This window comes from Xiphophorus hellerii, chromosome 5, assembly GCF_003331165.1.
Source record: "Xiphophorus hellerii strain 12219 chromosome 5, Xiphophorus_hellerii-4.1, whole genome shotgun sequence".
In the NCBI taxonomy this organism is placed as follows: Eukaryota; Metazoa; Chordata; class Actinopteri; order Cyprinodontiformes; family Poeciliidae; genus Xiphophorus; species Xiphophorus hellerii.
Window position 1 is genome coordinate 31,928,855 of NC_045676.1, and position 20,598 is coordinate 31,949,452.

The 20,598-nt window shown below is 40.0% G+C and overlaps 1 protein-coding gene across 3 annotated transcripts in view; it reads left to right on the forward strand.

Annotated features, from left to right (window-relative positions):
* Nucleotides 1-384: 384 nt before the first annotated feature.
* Nucleotides 385-20,598, forward strand: part of LOC116720360 (noelin-2-like) — a 55,741-nt gene continuing 35,527 nt past the window's right edge. The window contains exons 1-3 of one of the 3 annotated variants that reach the window (XM_032563585.1): nt 385-892; nt 12,889-12,982; nt 15,253-15,402. In XM_032563585.1, coding sequence (XP_032419476.1) covers nt 846-892; nt 12,889-12,982; nt 15,253-15,402 — 291 coding nt within the window. In that variant the 5' untranslated portion in view covers nt 385-845. The remainder of the gene's footprint in view (nt 893-12,888; nt 12,983-15,252; nt 15,403-20,598) is intronic. The other 2 variants (XM_032563584.1, XM_032563586.1) reach the window with 2 other exon arrangements.

The window sequence follows — 20,598 nt, forward strand, 5'->3', positions numbered from 1 at the left end:
TTCCATCATGTACTAAAGAAGAAAAGCGAGGGCAAACAAAAAGGAAAAGATAAGCATGCAATGACAACACCTGGACAAGAAAGGAACATCTTAGTTCAAACAAGTGAGAAAAATGTAAAAATACACATAAAAGGGATATTAAAAAAGTAGGAAAATAAATGCTATTTTTCCACTTCAATGGGGAGTGTTATATTTTAAGCTTTTCAGTTCCCATTGAGATTCTTTTGTTAAGTAAATCTTGTTAGAAGGGAAATTCTGCATCTGCGATGAACAAGTTGAAAGAACAAGGACGAGTCTGTAAACGATGGAGGGTGTCTGCAGAGAGGGATCGGAGAGAGAGAGAGGGAGCAGAGAGTGGATAAAACTGAACAGCAGCTCTGGCTCAGTCACAACTCCTCAGTGCCAGACAAAGGCGGCAGCCCAAAAACCACACACACACATTTAAACAAAAAAAACGACTGCTTCCGGAACAATCTCCTGCATTCTGAGCTGAGTTTTGGATGCTCTGACTTGCCTTCACCTCTGGAGCTGATTGTGTGTCAGAATTTATTCTCCAACTTGGGACCGTTGTTGGACTTCAGCAGTGGGAAAAATCTCCATTGGATTTCCTTTCCTGTCTTGTGGCTGCACAAAATGTTTCACCCGTAGTTCAGGGAGGCATTAGCTACCTGCTGGTTTTAGGATGACTGCTACCAACACTTTGATGCTGCAGAGTTTCTTCTAATTGTGTGAATGTGTGTGTATCAGGATGACTGTTCCAATGCTCAAGATTGGTGCTGTGCTCAGCACCATGGCTATGGTAACTAACTGGATGTCCCAGACTTTGCCGTCGCTCGTTGGACTCAATGGAACCATCATCTCCCCTGATGGCACACACGAGCGGATCATCAGTGTATGTATCCCTTGTTTTTCTAAATAACATATTCAATGATATTTTATGAACTAAAGTGACGAACCTAAGTCTTTTAAGAAATAATTTACTTTCTAACTTCTAACTAATGTGCAAAAGATTTCTTTTGGGTGACTTGTTTCTTTTATGCCTTTTGAAATTTCTCAGTGATGGATCAAACGCTTTCTGCTTCCTTTTCCTTCACGCAAATACTTGCATAAGTTCTCTGTGGCGGCATGCTTTGTTCTTACTAAGACAAATGTCTGCCTTTTAAATGGGGAGGAAAAACCCAAAAGGAAATCTAGTTTCATATCTGAAAGTATTTATTCTGGATGCACATCCTCTTTTATTTTTAATAAGAGAACAAATAGATTCTAACAAAAACTGAAATGCAAAACAGAATCAGAAACCCTACTCAGAAATTTAAAAAGCTTTAAAGGATGTGAATAAGCAAACTAGATAGTGCAAATGAATAAATATGTCTTCTCCATGACTCTTAAAGACCATATGGACATTATGTAGCCATTGATTCACATAGAAAATTAAATGGCTAATAGGATTGCTCTGTCTCAGACTTGCTAGTGTGATATTTCTCCTGTGGAGGGAGAAAAGGGGAAGGAATGTGACTCACCCATGGGACAACCAGCGGATTGGTTGCCCTGGCAACACCCTGGCAGCCCCTGATGTGTAGATGCTGGTCCACTGCACACATGGGAGTCTTACTTAATGGTAGTCTTACTGTGCATATTCATCATTTTTTCTCCGTGCTCGAGCTTTTCCTCATCTGTTTACAGAATCACAAACTAAAGATGTGCTACATTTAAGGTGGACATCAAGTGTGGATGTACAGCTTCTTGTGTGTATTTGTCTCCAAAATAAATGTGGATGATGGGATGTCTTCAGAAGGGATGAATACACAATTGAGTGTGTTTTTGTGTTTGGAGCCTTTGACTTGGCTCTGCCTCGTCTGCTGGTGGCAGCACTTTGCAAGTTCAGCAAAGTACAAGCGGTCTTGTGAAAGCGGACGCCCACACACCAACATGACAACAGATGGAGACATTATGGCTGTGTAGCAGGTTGAGAGCTGAGTTTGTTCAAGGTTTATTGATAGAAACCAAAAGTTGTTGTGTTCTCTGCAAACCTGAATTTGTAATTTTTTATACTTGACTGCAAATAGAGAGCAGTTATACTAATTCTATGGAAATGTAAGGAATACATTTTAAGCTGAATGTGAAATCAAAGCATTGCTTATGTAAACATGAAAGTTATTAAGATTGAGTTTGCGTGGCAGTTAAAGAAAAATCATTATTTCAGGCATGCTGTCTGAGAATTTTTATCACATTTTGTTCATTCAATATTATTACAATTTGACTAAATCTACTATTTTCAGTGAATTTTGAAAGAACATTTTCCTTTCAGTCTTTATTGTACTGCTGAATTTCAGTACATTAACATTAACATTTCTGTAATTCAGTTAAAAGATTCAACCTCATATATATTTATTGGACACACTGATACTTCATTGATTAATTTTTGTTGATTTTACAGCCAATAAAATTCAGCTAATAAAATTCATGTATTCAATTTATCAGAAAGGTGGATTTGTACATGACAGAAATATTACTAGATTACCCAGTTATTGGGTTTCTTTAGAGCGACAACTTTTGAAACTAATTTGAATAATGAGCCAAACTTAATGCTGGTGCCTATCTCCACCTGTCAACAGCCCAGAGGAGGGAAACACACTGGACAGGTCGCCAGTCCATATCAGGAGATAGTAATTTAAAAATGGCTACTTCTTAAAATGTATAAAAGGTAAATTAACTATTTTAATTGCAGGATATCAGCAACATGTTTTTTGAGGAATACCTGGAATATGAAATGACGAAAACTTTTAATTACAAAGATATTGCAAAAAAAAAGAAAAAAAAAAGAATATCCTCCTCACCCACAGTTCAAAATAGGTCAAGCTAATGGTTTAGAGACAGTTTTTATAGGTGACTGACATAAGTCCAACGTCTGAAAAAATACTTACTCTCTTTATAAAATCCATCAGAAATACTTTTATTAATGTATTTGTTCACGAGTATTCTCATAAAATCTCAGATTTGTACATGCATGTATGAGTTGGAAAACAGGACAAATACAAAACTTAAACTTATGCACATTCATTGACCAATATTTACAAATTTAGATCTCTACGCATGCATTTTTAATTGAAAGTAACCTTACCAAATACATAACTCCTTGAGTTTCCATAGCAACTAAAACAAACAAGAAATAGATAGGTTGTTTGACATCGTCATGTTAATGAGAACCTCTATGTTCTCATCGATGATGTCATAAATGTTCATAGAGATACAAGAATTCTCAGTTTGCTTTTCAACTTGGTTGGAGGTAGATCGATTCCAGAGAGACGACTTCAAACTGACTTTACAAACCATTTTAACTGAACACCAAGTCAAGAGGATTTTTGCTATTGGTTGTGGCCTTGGATTTCTTGTTATGAAGAGAGTTGAAAAATTGTTAGGATATAGCTTAAGAGGTAATGATGTTTTAGTAGAGAGCTCTGAGGACGAGATATCAAAATACTTTGCTTTTGACATTGAACCCTGAAGACCAAAAAGACATGGAAGATTCCTCTAAGGATGAGAAAGTTTAATCTGAAAACACAAATGCTGGGGATATAGGGACACATTTTGAAGAAATCTCTTTCTTCAGCAGAAGAAAACTTAGAAGATGAAATTCAAAATTACACAGATGATTTCAGCAGTGTGGATGCTAATCTTGAGCTGACCATGTAGTTTTGTAAATTTTCCATCTCATTCTTCAACTGTTGGACGAATGCCACAACACATAGCATTATGAACTTGAGTATTACCTGAAGGTTTGTGGCTCAATATTTGGACTTTTTACAGAGACGTCATTGTTTCCAAGGTTTTTCTTTACAGCAATCCACCATTCAGGAAGATATTTCCCCCCAGATGAAGTCTTTGAAGTTCAGAATGAAATAATTGAAACACTGAAGACGAAGGATGTAGTACATCAGGACCAGTCAGGAGTCTTTTTGTTTTATAAGTTACACTATCTGACCCAATACAGCATTAACACAGACTGTGAGCTGTACACAGATGACTATTGTGTACAATGTCGGAAGTCGTCACATATTATTCGTAACTTTGGTCCCGTCATTCCCCTACCAAAGGAACAACGAGAGGTCACAACTACTCTAGTAAACTGTTAAATTTGTGGAATTGCAAAATGTTGTGACACTTGCAACTCCAACATAAAGACAAAATGCTTTTGCAATGACACCAAAGTGATGACCCTGATACTCCCATGGTCAGACAGTAGACGATTTAAGATATTCTGTGATTCTTGACCCAATCCTTGAAATTCCTGTAGAAACTGGAACTCAGTCATACCGTCTGTCCTCAGTCATTTGCTGGCGACAAACAACTTATGACACTAGCAGCCTTTAAACATATCTGATGTGTGGACAACTAGAGTTTAAGACTGAGGATGACCGGGCATCACTTTCAAATATCGACTGTGAAGCTGACATTTGCCATAATGGGTACATCTACATCTATGAAAAGACCACAGAAGGACAGGACATATTTAGTGTTGGGCTCAAAGTGACCATTGACCAACTACAAAGATAGTGCTTCAGGCACATTTTGGAGGAAGTGGGTGGAACATGGCCCACACAGAATCACCCATGTTCCCCACCTCCATTGTTGAGGCGGCTTATCGAAGTTGTGACCACAAGGTTGTCAGTGCCTGTTTTGGGGGGCAACCCTAGAATCAGCTTGTGGGTACCAGAAGGGAGGGATACTGTCAAGCTGAAGATAGAGAACTATCAGGTCTTTTTGACTGTGGGACCCCAGAAGCAGTTAATGGGTACAGACAATTTGACAAGTTGAGAGTTTACCAGGACTCGAAGGCAAGCAATAACTACGGACACACAAAACAGTTAAACAGATTTATTGAATGTGTGAAGTGTAACATTTAAGTAACCAGCCAGAACCCAATTCACAGTCAAGACAAGAGATCAATAGTCAAATGTTTATTTAGAAATAAATAGATGATGTCTGAGGGGTTCCACAGGGTGTGGTTGCAGTGGTAGGTGTGGAACACAAAAACAGAAGTGAGAGTCATGACTGGATGAAAAAAACAGAAAACACAAAAAGAGATTTACCAGGTAAGGGGATCCACCAGGGCCAAGTGTCCAACCTTGGGAGGGTTGCGTCAGTGGAAACTCGAAGGGCTTAGGGTCTTTAGGGGATTCACTAACTACAGACAAATATCCAGCAACCAGGTCTCAGTAATCAAAACGGACTAGGGTCAGGCAGAGGAGGGTCTCAGGCAAGGAAAATCCAATATTCAGTTTGCTAGAGGCAGGCAAGGTTTAGCAACAGGAGGTCAGAAACTCTTCTCAAAGCCAAAAGGGGCTAGGCAAAAACAGTGGTCAAAAACTGGCAGGATCTGAAAACCAGGAACTTCTTAGACATGAAACATGGCTTAAAAGCTGGGACTGGGGCAACAGATGATCTCACACTGAGTAGGTGATGAGCATCTGTTTAAATAGGGATCAGCACAGTACAGGTGAGGACAATGAGTAATCAGCCTGAGGAAGGGAGAGTAAGCAGCACAATCAAAGTAGAGCTGAAATCATGACATCAAAGTGTAATGGATTGTTTGACAATAAGGAGAGGCGTTGATCTGAGGTAGCAGGGAGGGGCCGGACCAGAGGAGGAACTGAGAAAAAGATGAGCGGTTAGACTGGGGAGTACATGTTGGAGAGAATGTCTAAGTAATATTGTAACGGCTTCAGTCTGAAGATCAAGATGAGCAGAGGTGAGTACATGGGTTCCACAGCAGTTGATGTGCTTGTTGGTGCTTCCTGTGGATGAGTCTCAGCAGGAGACTGAGGGTGGATAGGCAACAGCTTGGTGGTGCATGAGGAGGTATACAGGGGAGCAGCAAGGAAAAGGAAGGGATGGAGTAATACAAGGGTTTATGAGTGCCAGAAAGTGGTCAGTAGTGATGGGTCCGGCAACACCGATGCGTCGGCGCATGCGTCAAGCCCATAGACTGAACCCCGTGTCGGTGCACGTATCACTTTCAGCAAGTCACGTGACCGATACAGGAACTGTTTCAAAATGACACTGACCACCAAACTGTCTTTATAAGGAAGCGAATCTGTCAACAGGATGCATATGCCAAAAGAATTATTGTTCTGTTACGGTACAGCATCAACTATGGAGCAGCCTCAAGGCAAACCAAAGGTTTCAGCAATGTGGGACTATTTTGATTTTACATCAGAAAATAAGGTATTGGTTTCACTTCGTTGTTGTTTCATCTGGTTCTTTTCAGTTTCTACTTGATCTATCTCAGTGGTTCCTAAAGATTTTCTGGGCCCCCCTATGGATTACAATAAAATCTTCCCCGCCCCACAAAAAAAAAAAATCAATTGGGCACACACATTGTTCAACCAGACATAAACTTATACACATATTTTGTTTTCAAGCTCCAATGAAGTTTATTTCACACTTCAGGTTGTAACAAAACACACTACAAACCATCTTTACAGTGAAACACTTTTGTGTAACTGTTTTCTTTTTCATTCATCCATACCGCTTCCAGGACCCCACTCCCCCCTGCAATGGCACTGCACTCCCCGCACCCCAGGGGGTGCGCCCCACACTTTGGGAACCACTGATCTATCTGAATCCAAATTCAGCTGAAATTGACTCTTAGTTTACTTTCATATTATGTTCTGCGGGTTACGTGTTTGACAGAACTGTCAGTAGACTGTGGTCAGAATGTGCATCTATGATCGGACGCACAAATGAGCCCCAGCCGGGACCGTCTTCACAACAGCTGTCTTCACCCAACTCAGGCATGTTATTCAGCATTGTTTGTTGTTATTAGATAACCTTTGGCACCATCTTGACACTGAAGTAGGCAGACTGACCAAAAGTGCCACAGCTGATGCCATCCAGGAGATGTAGATATACCTTGCAGAGGGCAATATTGCCAGATGTCAGGATCCAATGACATACTGGCAGAACCAAAAGACAATTTATCCTAACCTCTTCCGGTTGTCATTGCAATACCTCATCTGTGCCATGTGAGAGGCTGTTTTCTACAGTAGGAGAAGTTGTGTCAAAAAAGCGTAACAGCATAACTAAATTTCAAAACGTTGCAAAAACGTATTTCTTTTAATAAAAAATTGTGAAAAAACTCCCTGTCCACAAGCATCCTCATTCCAAACACGTTCACTAAATTTTCACTTTATGGTACATGTTCACATTATTTATTCACTGTATCTAAGAATATTAAATATATTTTAAATTTAACTGAAGATATAAAATAATGCAATATATAATATACAATAAAATACAATGACTTAAATCTTATTGTATAGACTAGGTTATCAAATCAGTCTGTCAACTATGTTGCCTGTAGGAATTTTTAATGTCCAGCAGGTGTCAGTATTCAGTGACACAGTATCAATACAGTTTTGCTACGGGTCGAAACGATACATGACTCCTCATCTACCCATCACTTGTGGTCAGAGCTGGTTCTATGAGGAAGGAAGAGACATGAGAGGAATCAGAAGCAAGTTGATCACTAGGAGTGCAGCACTAAGGGCTAGAGTGTACCACTGTTGGAACCATCTGGCATCTGCCTCAGGGAAGCTTCTCCTACTTAAGGCCCTCACTGATTGGCGACGACAAGCGCCAGCTGGATCCCATCAGCCTGTCACCCTGTAGATGTAAAGAAGACACCAATCTACTCCCCTGCAGAACCCAACACTATTAGATCATTTGCATGCCTGCTATAAACTTATTGCATCACTGACTGTGCTGTTTACATTATATCCTATATGGAGTTGCTTGACTCTCTGTCATATAAAACATGCTTACGTTTCGTTTTAAGATTCACCTTTTTCACTGATTGACCAAAACAAGACCTGGGAAGAAGCCCGTAGCTACTGCAGACATAACCACAAAGAGCTGGCCTCCATCTTGGATAAACAGATGCAGACCTTTGCTGAACTGGAGGCTGAGAAAGCCATCAGTCCTTTTGTATGCTCTGCCTTCCATGCCTCCTCCCTCCATTATTGGTTCTGGATTGTTGACAGTGCTGTAGAGTTTAAACACTGGGGTCACAATGAACCAAAAGAAAACTGTGACACCAGTGGAGCCATAGAGAAAGAAGGAGACCATCTCTGGTTCATCAAGTCTGATCATGATGAGTTTCATTTTATCTGTGCTGCAAACTAAGAGCTGTGACTCAGTTTGTGAGTTACTGTAAACTTCATCAAGTGAAAACTTCACATCTTGTCTAGTATTGCTTTGCTTCTTCTATAAATATGAACTTGTTCAGTTTTCTCTACTTCTGGTTGTAGAGTGTCAGAAGTTAGAGGTGGTGCAATTTTGTGCTGTTGCGCTGCAATATTGCAATATTGGTGAGCAAATTGTTTTAGCTGCTCATTGTTTATTTTCACTTTTGAGTTTATTGTGTGAAAAATGTTTCTAATATTAATCATAGTGAGTTTTATTCCATTTATCCAGTATTATTTTTAACCACAATTCTTTGGTAAGCTAACTGTACGAGTCACACTTCATGTCATCGCAAATAAACGATTGTTTACTTGCAGACCACTAGGGGCGCCTGTGGACCACCATTGGTCTGGGGACCACAGTTTGAGAAAGACTGGGTTGAATAATGTATGTGTTTTGGATATCTGGACAGTGTTTTGGATCCAGAGAAATACATATTGTCATAATAATGAAAATAATAATGAATTGGCAAAATATTTAAAATTTCATGTAGGGGTGATCACTGGTGTTGTATGTTTTACTTGTGCAACTTTACATAGTAAGCTGTTGATGGTTATTATTCTGAGTTCATTACAGATTCCAATGTAATCCAAATGGCTTCCCTCGAGGTTGATAATGATCCTTCATGCATGATTTAGAGCCAACTGTTGGTAAATGTTTCCATACGTGAATTGAACAGCGTAGAATCCTGCACTCTGCCATGGCCGCACGCTGAAGCCCACAGACTGTTCAGAATAGGATTCAACATCACCTTGTCATCAGACACAGCTTGAATGTTGTAAGAGTAGGTCATTCATCAGCTAAAACTGAATAAGCTGACTTTTAACTCTCCCACAGTCCGAAGATGGGTCGAATTGATCTGGAGTTAGCTTTCCCGGTTGAACTCATCCCACATGCATTTTTACAAGTTTTCTCTTTTTTGTGGTTTTGGGAACTGAAGAGCTGACAGAAAACACCCATTGCTTTTCTGTTGAATAACCGTGACGTCTGCCCTGCTTTTCCTGGGCATTGCACTAAGACTGAGGGTAAAGCATGAAAATGTTTGCCAAAAAGAGTAGAAATGAAGAAACTTTGTTGCTTCACCTCCTTCTCCTCTGTAAGTCTCAGAAACACCACGTGAGCTCTGGAACCTCCTCCTCCTGTGGATCACGCACATAGACTTTGCTATCATGTCTTTATTATTTAGTATTATTTGTTAAAAAGTAGGCCATGCAGATGTAACCACTTTTAAGATTTAAGAACAGATTATAATGTTGTAACCAAAATAGACTGGCAGTAAAAGTATTGGGCTAATAGAGAAGAACCTAGTTCTTGGAGCCACAGAATGAAGCAGCAACAATAATCCAACACAGAAACAAAGTTTGAGTAGCAACTCTTATATTGCTAGATGGTAGAAAGAAAAAAATGTCATGGCTTACAATAGTTTAATTAAAACACCCCAAAATAAAGAGAAAAAGATGTGTGCACATAAACTCAACAACTTTCTTGCTATGTTGAGCAACATTTCAGACAAGAAAAATTGGTATCGGTCAAAATCGGAATCGGCAGGTTAAGCTTTTTAAAAGATCGGTAATCGGCGATTGGCCAGAAAACTGCAATCGGTGCACACCTAATGATTAAGATATATCACTAAACGAGTAATATGCCTAAATGCTGAGTTCCATCCATCCATCCATCCATCCATCTTCTTCCGCTTATCCGAGGTCGGGTCGCGGGGGTAGCAGCTTCAGAAGGGAGGCCCAGACTTCCCTCTCCCCAGCCACTTCTTCTAGCTCCTCCGGGGGAATCCCGAGGCGTTCCCAGGCCAGCCGAGAGACATAGTCCCTCCAGCGTGTCCTGGGTCTTCCCCGGGGCCTCCTCCCGGTGGGACGTGCCCGGAACACCTCACCAGGGAGGCGTCCAGGAGGCATCCTGACCAGATGCCCGAGCCACCTCAACTGGCTCCTCTCGATGTGAAGGAGCAGCGGCTCTACTCTGAGTCCCTCCCGGATGACTGAGCTTCTCACCCTATCTCTAAGGGAGAGCCCAGCCACCCTACGGAGAAAACCCATTTCGGCCGCTTGTATCCGCGATCTCGTTCTTTCGGTCATGACCCAAAGCTCATGACCATAGATGAGGGTGGGAACGTAGATCGACCGGTAAATCGAGAGCTTCGCTTTTTGGCTCAGCTCTCTCTTCACCACGACGGACCGGTACAGCGCCCGCTTGACAGCAGACGCTGCGCCAATCCGCCTGTCGATCTTAAATGCTGAGTTGTATATTCTAATTGATCTATCCCTTGTATGGATAAAGACTTATTTTTTTCTCAGATATGTAAGAAAACAATAGTTATATGAGGATATTCTAGAATTAAAAGGATGCATGAAATCACTAAAGTACTAAATATAGAAGCAAATGTATTATGTATTTTCCATTGTGCTCACATAAACCCAATATCTTAGAAGAATTAACTGAACAGTTTTGAGTCCAGCAAAAGCTAAGCGTATTTTTAAGGCTTCTTGCCAAGCTGTGCATTCTGAGGGAACACTAAAAGTAATGGTCTGGACCGTGAACCATAGATGCTTTGATTATGTGACATATTGGAAGATAAATGTGTTGGTAGAAAGCCAAGGATTTGTAAATTAAATTATACCAGTACAAAAGTCTGTTTCTAGAACGATAATGGCTGGTTGAACCTGAGAGCACAGAGTGCAGGAGTGAGAGAGACGTTCAGGTCCTGGAATGATTCTTCAGTTTACCTGATGAACAGCGAACACTATTGTTACTATTATTTTTTGTGTACTTTGAGTGTCTAGGAATATAAAAAATAAATGTATTCTTTCCTGGTAATGCATAGATATGTTTCTATTCTTTTTGGGTTACATTTGTCTGTTCATTTTTCTGTATTGCCTGTAACTATTTCTTTGCTATGAAGAAAACGTAGCAACGTATTTGCTGTGGAACTGCTAAACAAGGTTATGACTTCTGTCTAATCAGCTTTGTGAATCCACCAGTGGTTTTTCTCAAAGCAATTTTGCAGTTCAAGTTCAATTATGCCAAAGTTACAAGCAGACAAGTCAAAATGTTTGGTTCTACCGCGTACTAATGCACAGGACTTCTTACATCGCCCCCAGAATTAGAGCCTCTGCTGGTCTGGTTAAATTAGATTTTTCTCGGGAATGTACCCACAGTAGTGGGGAAAGTCCGTTTGTGCAGAGCACTTAAGGACAAGTGCTTCAGCAACCTCTGCCAGTATCAAGAGGGATTTTCCGAAAGACTTCATCTGATTGAGGGTCAGTTCCTTCTCTCTATGGAAACGAGATACATATCAAAGTGACCTGCAGGGCGAAGGGCATGAAATGAATCATTCACATTTAAAAAGACTGCAGGTAAATGAGTGAAGTTGGCCTCCCCGCCTTGCTCAGATCTAACAAAATTGGTGTCAAACATTTGTGCTATGTTTGTTCAGCAAATGTTTTTGTTTGTGCCACTATCATTTTAAAGATAATAAATGCTTCCAGAGGTCATGAAAGGTCAACCAGCCTCTCCAACTTCTTCAGGTCAGACAAAGGTTGTGTCAATCAACTTGGTTACGTTAGTGAATGTTTGTGCAGCAAACATTTTTATTCATGCTGCTTTTGTTTAGAAGATATTAATGAAAGTTTAAAGGCCAACCTTCACTCCTCCCATCCCCCACATTACCCAAATCTAACAGAACTGGTGTCAAATATTTGTGCTGCATTTGTGCTGGTTTGTGCAGCAAACATTCTGTGTTGTGCTGCTACCATTTTAAAGATATTAATAAATATTTCTGGAGGTCATGAAAGGTCAACTGCACTCCCCCAACCTCCCATTTTTCTAATCTGACAAAATTGATGTCAATCAACTCGGTTAGTTTTGTAACATTTTCATTTGTGCTACTTTTGACTTAAAGACATTAACAACCGTTTAAATGTCAAAAGATCAACCAGTTCCCCCACATCTACAAAATCAAACAAATATGGTGTCAATAAACTATACTACATTTTTACTGGTTTGTGCTGATAACATTTCCATTGGTGCTGCTTTTGCTTTTAATATACAGTATAACTGACTGACATTATTTTTATCTATTTTGTTGTATTTTCTTGCACTACAGCCATAAAGGAATTCTGATTCTGTTTGTATGTTACAGTCTTGTTCTTTCAGTACAGTACATCCATCCATCCATCCATCCATCCATCCATCCATCCATCCATCCATCCATCCATCTTCGTCCGCTTGTCCCGAGTCTGGTCGCGGGGGTAGCAGCCTATGTAAGGAGGCCCAGACTTCCCTCTGCCCAGCCACTTGGGCTGGATCCTCCAGGGGAACGTTCCCCTGGAGATACTTAAGCTCCTCCACTTGGGGCAGGACTTCCGCCTCAACCCGGATAAGGCACTCTCTAAGTTGACACTCTTATGTCATCTCCTCTTTAATTCTATCATGCAACAAAACAATGTTTAAAATCCGGTCTAGTTCACATCTTGAAGAACAAATACTCCCCTGCTTTTGTAAACCTCACTGTGATAAGAACATCAGGTTGTCATATCAAGCCCGATCAGAAGTGTCTCTCCGCTCTCCTTTATGTCCATATCAGGTTTCCATTTTCCCCAGTTTCCTCCTGTGTCTCTACTCTCTTTTCAGTGTTTTTAGAGAGGCTTTGCAGCCAAATCACTGTGACAGGCTGGCGAACATCAGATTGAGCTCAGCGGTTCGTCTTCATTGTTCTAAAACGCTAGTAAGTAGGTCAAATTGAGAGTCTGGTGAAATCTTAATTAGAGAGAGCCCAGGATCTCTCATGTTTCAGCTGTAAGCGTCATTTCAGTGGCTTAAGGTTTAAAAATACACTAAAAAAGGGCAATTTACATCCAATTGGAATCAGAGATGATGGCATTTTACAAAAACAAACCAAAAAAATGTCTGTGAGCTGAAGCTTTGAAAACCACCTCAAGAAATCAGTTTGTGCTTAAAATTGGACTTATAAGATATACAAACAACTATTTCCGTTGGGAGATAATAATCTAATTTGATCTCAAGGACATCTGGCTATTGAGATCACAAACATTTTAGAATATGCAACTTTATACAAGTGGGGCAATGTTCAACATAACAGCAACGTTTATACTGTATTTACAATATTTGCTGGCTCTGTAAAAAGCAAGAGAATTTTGTGGATCTGCAGAAATACATTTACTTGACCCTAAGAACTGCAACACAAACAAGCTCAGAAAACATTAATTACTATCTTGAAAATTTAATTAGAACTGCAAATTGAACTTTATAGAAGGCATAGCATTAAAGAATAAGAAAGATGATTGATTCAAAATTTCAAAGTAGCACAATGAAATAAGATTTATATTTATAGCATTCTCTTTAGAATCTTATAAATACACATGAAACTTACAAAAGTCAATAACTACAACAAAATAAAGTTAGTTCATCTCCAACCTGATGACATTTTGTATAAGATTAATTGTGCACAGCAGGAAGAGGGAGAGCAAAAAATATATTTGTGAGAAGCTCACTTTTGCTAAGTGCTTATCTGTTGCTATGGTACCCAGCAAAAAAAAAAATCAACCACACCAAGTGTGTCAAGGACAGGAGTAAAACTAACTGAGGCAACAGAGAGAGGCATCGGCATTACTACCCCATCCCAAGGAAGCAAAAGATCATTTCTGGCTCCGGGTGGAGCACTAAAACTAGTAACTACTAAACAGTTGATGTCAGTCAATAGGACAGTACAAAGACTGAACCTGGCTGTCCACTAAACAGGAGAAAACGGTTTGAGAACCCCTATTGGCTTCCACTGAGAACACAACACTCTCTTAGTTATTCACTTAGAAAAAAAAACCTCACAATAAGTTGCCAACAGTATACTGTACACCACACAGACAAGACGAGATCACTGGAGATCAAAGCTAAGGGAAGAGGGGGCCTGACATCTCTGGGATGGAGCTCTTGGTTCATGAGCTGCAAGTGAAATACTTGTTGCATCAGGTAAATCTGAAACAGGAGGAGAGAACTCTCCAATGAAGAGCCCTTCTGGAGGTCAGTGACACTCGGATTAGGAGGCACTGAGCCTCATCCTTCATTCCTGCTTCACTCTTGGCTGTAAGCCACTTCAGCAAAGCTGTAGATCATAACTCGATGAAGCTAATAGGACCACAAAGCAGAGATGCTGTTCTAACGCCACCAAAACGGATCACCTCATCACTTTGACTACGCCTGAAAGTTGTGTTCATAAACGTTATGAATAGAATCTGTGACAAAGGGCAACGGCGGTGGAGTCCAGCTCTGATTGGAATTGAGCCTGACTTACTGCTGGCAATGTGGAACAACCTCTGACACCAGTCATACATGGATAAATCAAGATCTTCTTCCAAACTCAAATTGTGCTTTTTCAGACTATTTGTTGCAAGCAGATGGTTTCAGGCAAAAGGAGAAAGCTCAACATTTCATGCCCTTTTTAAATGATCATGAATGTTGCTGACAATGCAAACAAGACAAGGCTCTAAAGCAGGGGTGTCCAAAGTCGGTCCTCGAGGGCCGGCATCCTGCATATTTTAGTTCTCTCCCTGGTGGTAGTAACTTCCTCCTCAGCATGTCAATGTTCTTCTTAGGCCTTCTAACGAGCCATCATTTGATCCAGGTGCGTTAAACCAGGGAGAGAACTAAAACATGCAGGATGCCGGCCCTCCAGGACCGACTTTGGGCACCCCTGCTCTAAAGTCAACCAGTGGTTATTGAAGTTTTAGATAATTTTCAATAATTAAAACACTCAAATCAGTAACAGTGTAAAAGGTAGGAACACATATGAAACATGTATTAGACTGAACTAAAGTAACCTTTGCATGCTCAGAAATAAGAGCCAAGGCTTTTCATCTGTTTTGTTTATCCATTGCACTCTTGAAAGCACAGCTGACATGCACAGTGACTTCATTTACACTGAGCTTGTGTGTGGGGTGTGTGTGTGTGTGTGTGTGTGTGTGTGTGTGTGTGTTTGTGCAGGGATTGTACCCTGGCTCAGAGGAAGGCTGGCAAGTGTACAGCACGGCCTCAGATCCGGACGGCCGGTGTGTGTGCACGGTAGTCGCCCCTGCTCGAAACCTGTGCAAACGAGACCCCCGGAACCAACAGCTACGCCTGCTGACTGAACAGGTGAGTACTTTTGGCATATGCAGGGCTGGCCCAACGCTTAAGCAAACTAAGCAGCCGCTTAGGGCCCCAAGGCCACCAAGGGGCCCCCTCAGAGGAGCTTTTTTTTTTAGTAATAATTTCTGTCATTAAAATATCAAAAACACACCATTTCAGTATGAAGTGATTTATTTTTACAATAATATATATTTGATAATGTATGTAGAAGTCATTTTATGTTCAAAAATAATAAAATAAAATTGCTCCTGGGGCCCCCTGGTGGCTGCGGTAGGTACCGCACGTTTTGCCGGTAACGAGCTGCCTTGCAGAGCGCATCCAAACGTCCAAAGTTTCGGTCAGAAGCTAAGTAAGCAAAACAGAAAACACAGGAGAACATTTTTTGGGGAAGTTTATTGAACTTTTTTTGAATTCAGAAGTTCACATGCATTTCCTTATTATCAGCGATAATTGTGCTTTAAACTGTATGACTGTCTAAAACACAATTTAAATAACGTTTAAGCAACCATAATATTGTGGGTTTCCTTCCACAGTAGTTTTGAATTCTTTCCCGATCTGCCTAACAGAACCGGTGCAGCTGAGCCAGGTCTGCAGGCTGATTCGCTCCAACACACCTTTTCAGATCTGCTCACGAATTCTCAAGAGGATTGAGATCAGGACTTTGTAATGGCCACACCAAAACACTGAAACACTGACTTTGTTGTCTTTAAACCACTTTCAAAATTTTCACTGTAAGCTTAGAGTCATTGTCTATTTGGAAGACCAATTAAAAGCTTAACGTCCTGGCTGATGTCTTTAGATGTTGCTTCGATATTTCTACATCATGTTCTGGTTGTGCCATCTATTTTATCAAGTGCTTCAGTTCCTCTTGCAGCAAAACAGCACAGCATGACACTGACAGCCCCATACTTTATAAGTGGGATGTTGTTCTCAGACCCCATTTTCCCTCCAGAATTAACAGTAGTCATTATGGCCTGAAAAAAGCCTAAAGAGTTGGGTGGAGGTTAATCCTCCAGCAGAAAAATGACCCAAACATATCACCAGATCCTACATTAGAATGGTTTTCCTCAAAGCATGTTCATGTTCAGACCTAAATTCAGTTAAGAATATGTCGCAAAATTTAAATATTGTTTTTGTAGACACTTTCCATCCAGTATGACTGAGCTTGAAGAACAGCAGGTCAAAATTTCAGTCTGTAGATAAACAAAGCAGGCCTGCAGCTGTGCTGCAGCATGATGGTTCAACAAAGTGTTGGCTTTGGGGGCTAAAAACAAATGTATATAAAACCTGTCAAATTTTCTACACCGTGTTCCAAATAATTATGCAAATTGGATTTTAGTGTCATAAAGATGATTTTTTTTGCTGTGCTATTAAATTCATAGATGGTATTGTGTGACAGGGCTCCTTAAATCACTATAATTCATTTCAGAGAGCTGGGTTGATTAGTTTGTCTGGTGAACTCAATTAAAGGAAATCGACTTATGAAGTGTAGTGCCGTACGACAAAGTATGAAAACATTAGATATTTAACAAAAACTGAAGCGTTATTATTCAGTGAAGAGATTTGTGGCTGATTCAGAACAAAGATGGGTTTGTACAGATAAAGGCAGAATGAGGAAGGTTTCTGTTAGACAAATTCACAGGATGAAGAGAGCAGCTGTTAAAATGTCCTTACAAAGCAGCAAACAGTTATTTGAAGCTGCTGGAGCCTCTGGAACCTCAAGGTGGAGGATCCTCCAGAGGCTTGTGGTGCATGAAGCTACTATTGGGCCCCTAACCAGAGCTCACAAGCAGAAACATGAGCCCAGCCGTGGGGCCCAGCCGTACATAAAGATTAATTTTCAAACAGACTTGTTCACTGATGACTGCTGTGCAAGTAGTGGATTGGTGGTGGATGGCCACCATGTCCCAACATCATCCAAACGTCAGCAAGGAGGTGATGGAGTCATTTTTTGGGCTGAAATCATGAGGAGAGAATCATTGATCGGCCCCCTCAGAGTCCATGAAGGTGTAAAAATGACCTCAGCAAAGTATTTGGACTTTCTGACCGATCGCTTTCTTTCATGGTTCAAAAAGAAGAGCCATAACTTCAGTAGCAAAATCATTTTCATGCATCACAATGCACCGTCTCATGCTGCAAGGAATACCACTGTGTCATTGGCTGCTATGGGCATAAAAGAGGAGAAACTCATGGTGTGGTCACCATCCTCCTCTGACCTCTGACCTCAACCCTATTGAGAACCTTTGGAGTTTCTTCAAGCAGAAGATCTGTGGATGGAATGCAGTTCATATCAAACCAGCAGCTCTGGGAAGGTTTTCTGACATCCTGCAAAGAAATTCAAGCAGAAACTTTCCACAAACTCACAAGTTCAATGGATCAAGAATTGTGCTGTGATATCAAAGAAGGTCCAAAGTTAACATGTAACTCGGTCTGTTAAGATGGTTCTGATTGAAACAGCTTTTGATTTTCGTACATGTGAACACTTAATGCTGCACATTCAAAGAATGACCATTTGCAGTTCTTTATAATCCATAAGATGTTTAGAAAATCTGCTGTGCATAATAATTTGGAACATTTTGCATTTTGAGTTTTTTATTTTTGAAAAAAAAATACTGTTCTCCTGGGGAGCTTTGTTCAGTAAAATTAGATTTACACTGTAATAGTTCATGACTTGAAAATTATACTGACCATCATTTGCACTGACCATTTAAGAAAATCTGAGAAAATATTACTTGCATAATAATTTGGAACAGTGTATATTTATATTATATCTATGTTACGACCCCAAGGTCTAGGGGATCAAGGGTGGTAACAGCTTCTATAGAAACAAGTGAATGTAAAATGATGTATTACAAAAAAAGATAGTTTCAAAATCCAAAACACAATACAATTCAGCCTGATTAACAGTCAAAATAGGACTAAAATAAATTAAATAAGTGCAAATTAAATGATAAGGAAATTAAATTATTTTTTTTCTTTAAATTAAATTAAAGAAAAAGAAAACACTAAAGGAATTCTAAGGGAGCACCAAGCCTCCCAAACACATTCTTCAATATTGAGTAGAAGCATTCAAGATCAACGTCAAAACTGCTAAGCAGAACAAAATGGGTCAGTAGAACAAAGTTCTTCACAGCTGCCCTAAACCGTCAGTTACAAGCAGGCAGACAAACAAATGTGGGGACAGCTGAACAAAGCCTCTTCCTACAAGCTGACCCACTGGAGGAATGGTTTGCAGGAAGCTTTTCTAGGAAGCAGGTGAACCACATCAGCATCTGATTGGCGTGACAATCCTCTCCTGGTCCAATGGTGTCGTTGCTCTTTGGCAGCCTCCAGGCAGCCAATCAGGAAGGTGTGCTCTCACAGCTGAACCTGCATAACAAAAAGAAGCCTGCACAGCCTCTAGAGGCCAGGGGCCATAACAATCTATAAAAGATTTTAAAAATCATGTCTTGGTCAAACAGGTAATTAAAGTGCAGTGATATTTGTCGCATCATGACAAAATGTGAACAATTATGAGTATGAGCTGTTTTTTAATACATTTATACATCAGTTGTTCATCTCTCTAAAGACTATCAGTCCCCAAACCCTGCAGCAAATTTGAATATTAAAATAAAACCCTGATGAATGGGTAAGAAATAAACAATTTGTTACTTACTGTAGGACAAAAAAATGAGCATTCCAACACTGGTTTCTGTGTAAATGTGCATGCACCTATGCATAAGACTGTGAATCTGTTCATGTAAGTATATTTCCATCAATATGCACCCCAAGAGAGAAATAAAAATGATTTGTGACTGGGAACAATGAATTATTAAACATCGTCGGCCCGGCAAACGTTGCTCACTGCATTCACCGCTGTGAGGATCTAACATCAGGATTTAGTAGTGCTGCATTTTCCCTACGGCAAAAGTGAACCAAAGCAATGTTAACGGCAAAACAACTACAGCGCTTTTCCTCATTTGCTGCTGGTGTTAGAGTGTATACAGTCTTCACACAGAACGGGAGGGAAATGAGAGGCGGCAGAGGATGAGCACAATCAGAAACAGCTTCCCCTCTTCTCTCCCAACACTGTTCCTGTCAGGAAGCTTGTGTGTTTATGAATCTTAATTAGCTCAGCGTGTCTCTGGAAGTGACACCTACATCCTGCTGTGAGTGGGAATAGTTGCGTGTGTGTTTGTATGCCATGGTGTGTCTGCTCCTCTCCAGCCTCTGTGGCTCACACAGATGCAGCGAGGTGATGAGTGAGTGGGTGGGTTTGTTTGTTTGTTGATCACTTCTACATTCACAACTCACAATCTGGGTCATTGCATGGTGCTTTTTTTTTTTTTTTTGCTTTTCCTTAACATTCAGTATCAAAAGAGGTTTGATGCATCTGTTAGTATCTCCGGATTATTAATGAGCAGCAGTGTGGGAGTGCTTGTTTCTGTGAGAGAAGAGCACACTCTTAATGAGGATCTCTGTTAAAATGAATTTAAGAATACATTCCTACAGAAACTTACCTTATCATCTAATTACAGAAAGGCACAATATAAATATCAAATTCTGAACTGCAAACTGCTTTGAGTGTAAAAACAGTGTGAGATCTTAAAATCGCCTATTGGTTCTTCTGTGCCTTCCGTTTTAATGGAAAATGAAAAAAAATTAAAATTTAAAAAATCTCAGCACACAGTTTCACGAATTGAAATACTGAAAAAACTATAGCCCAAAGTTAATGTAAGCATTGACAGATTTCCTTTTAAATTAAACCAAAAGGGCTGTTATAAATGACACAAAATGCTTGGTGGTTCAACAAAGTGTTGGCTCTGGGGGCTAAAAACAAATGTATACAAACCTATCAGATTTTATATATTTATAGTATATATTTAGTTAGAAAATGATAAAAAATCAAGTCTTGGTCAAACAGGAAAATGAAGTTATGATTGGTCATGCATTTTGAGTAGCAAATCTTCCTTTGCAAGGTTTATTTATTTAAATAAAATAAATTAGCAAAGGAAAAAAAAACTTGTTTGGACACATTTTGCTGGTTAAGAATAATCTGTGGTTTTCTTTCACCGAGCTAGCCCTTAAAGTATATGTTGCTCGGCTCAGGCACAGATGACATTCGGAGTTGTCTTTGCGAATTAAAAAAAAGGCTTTATTTACCTTTATACAAAAATACAGCTTGACATACTCGGTGCCTAACTCTCCCCAGAAGAACGGAAA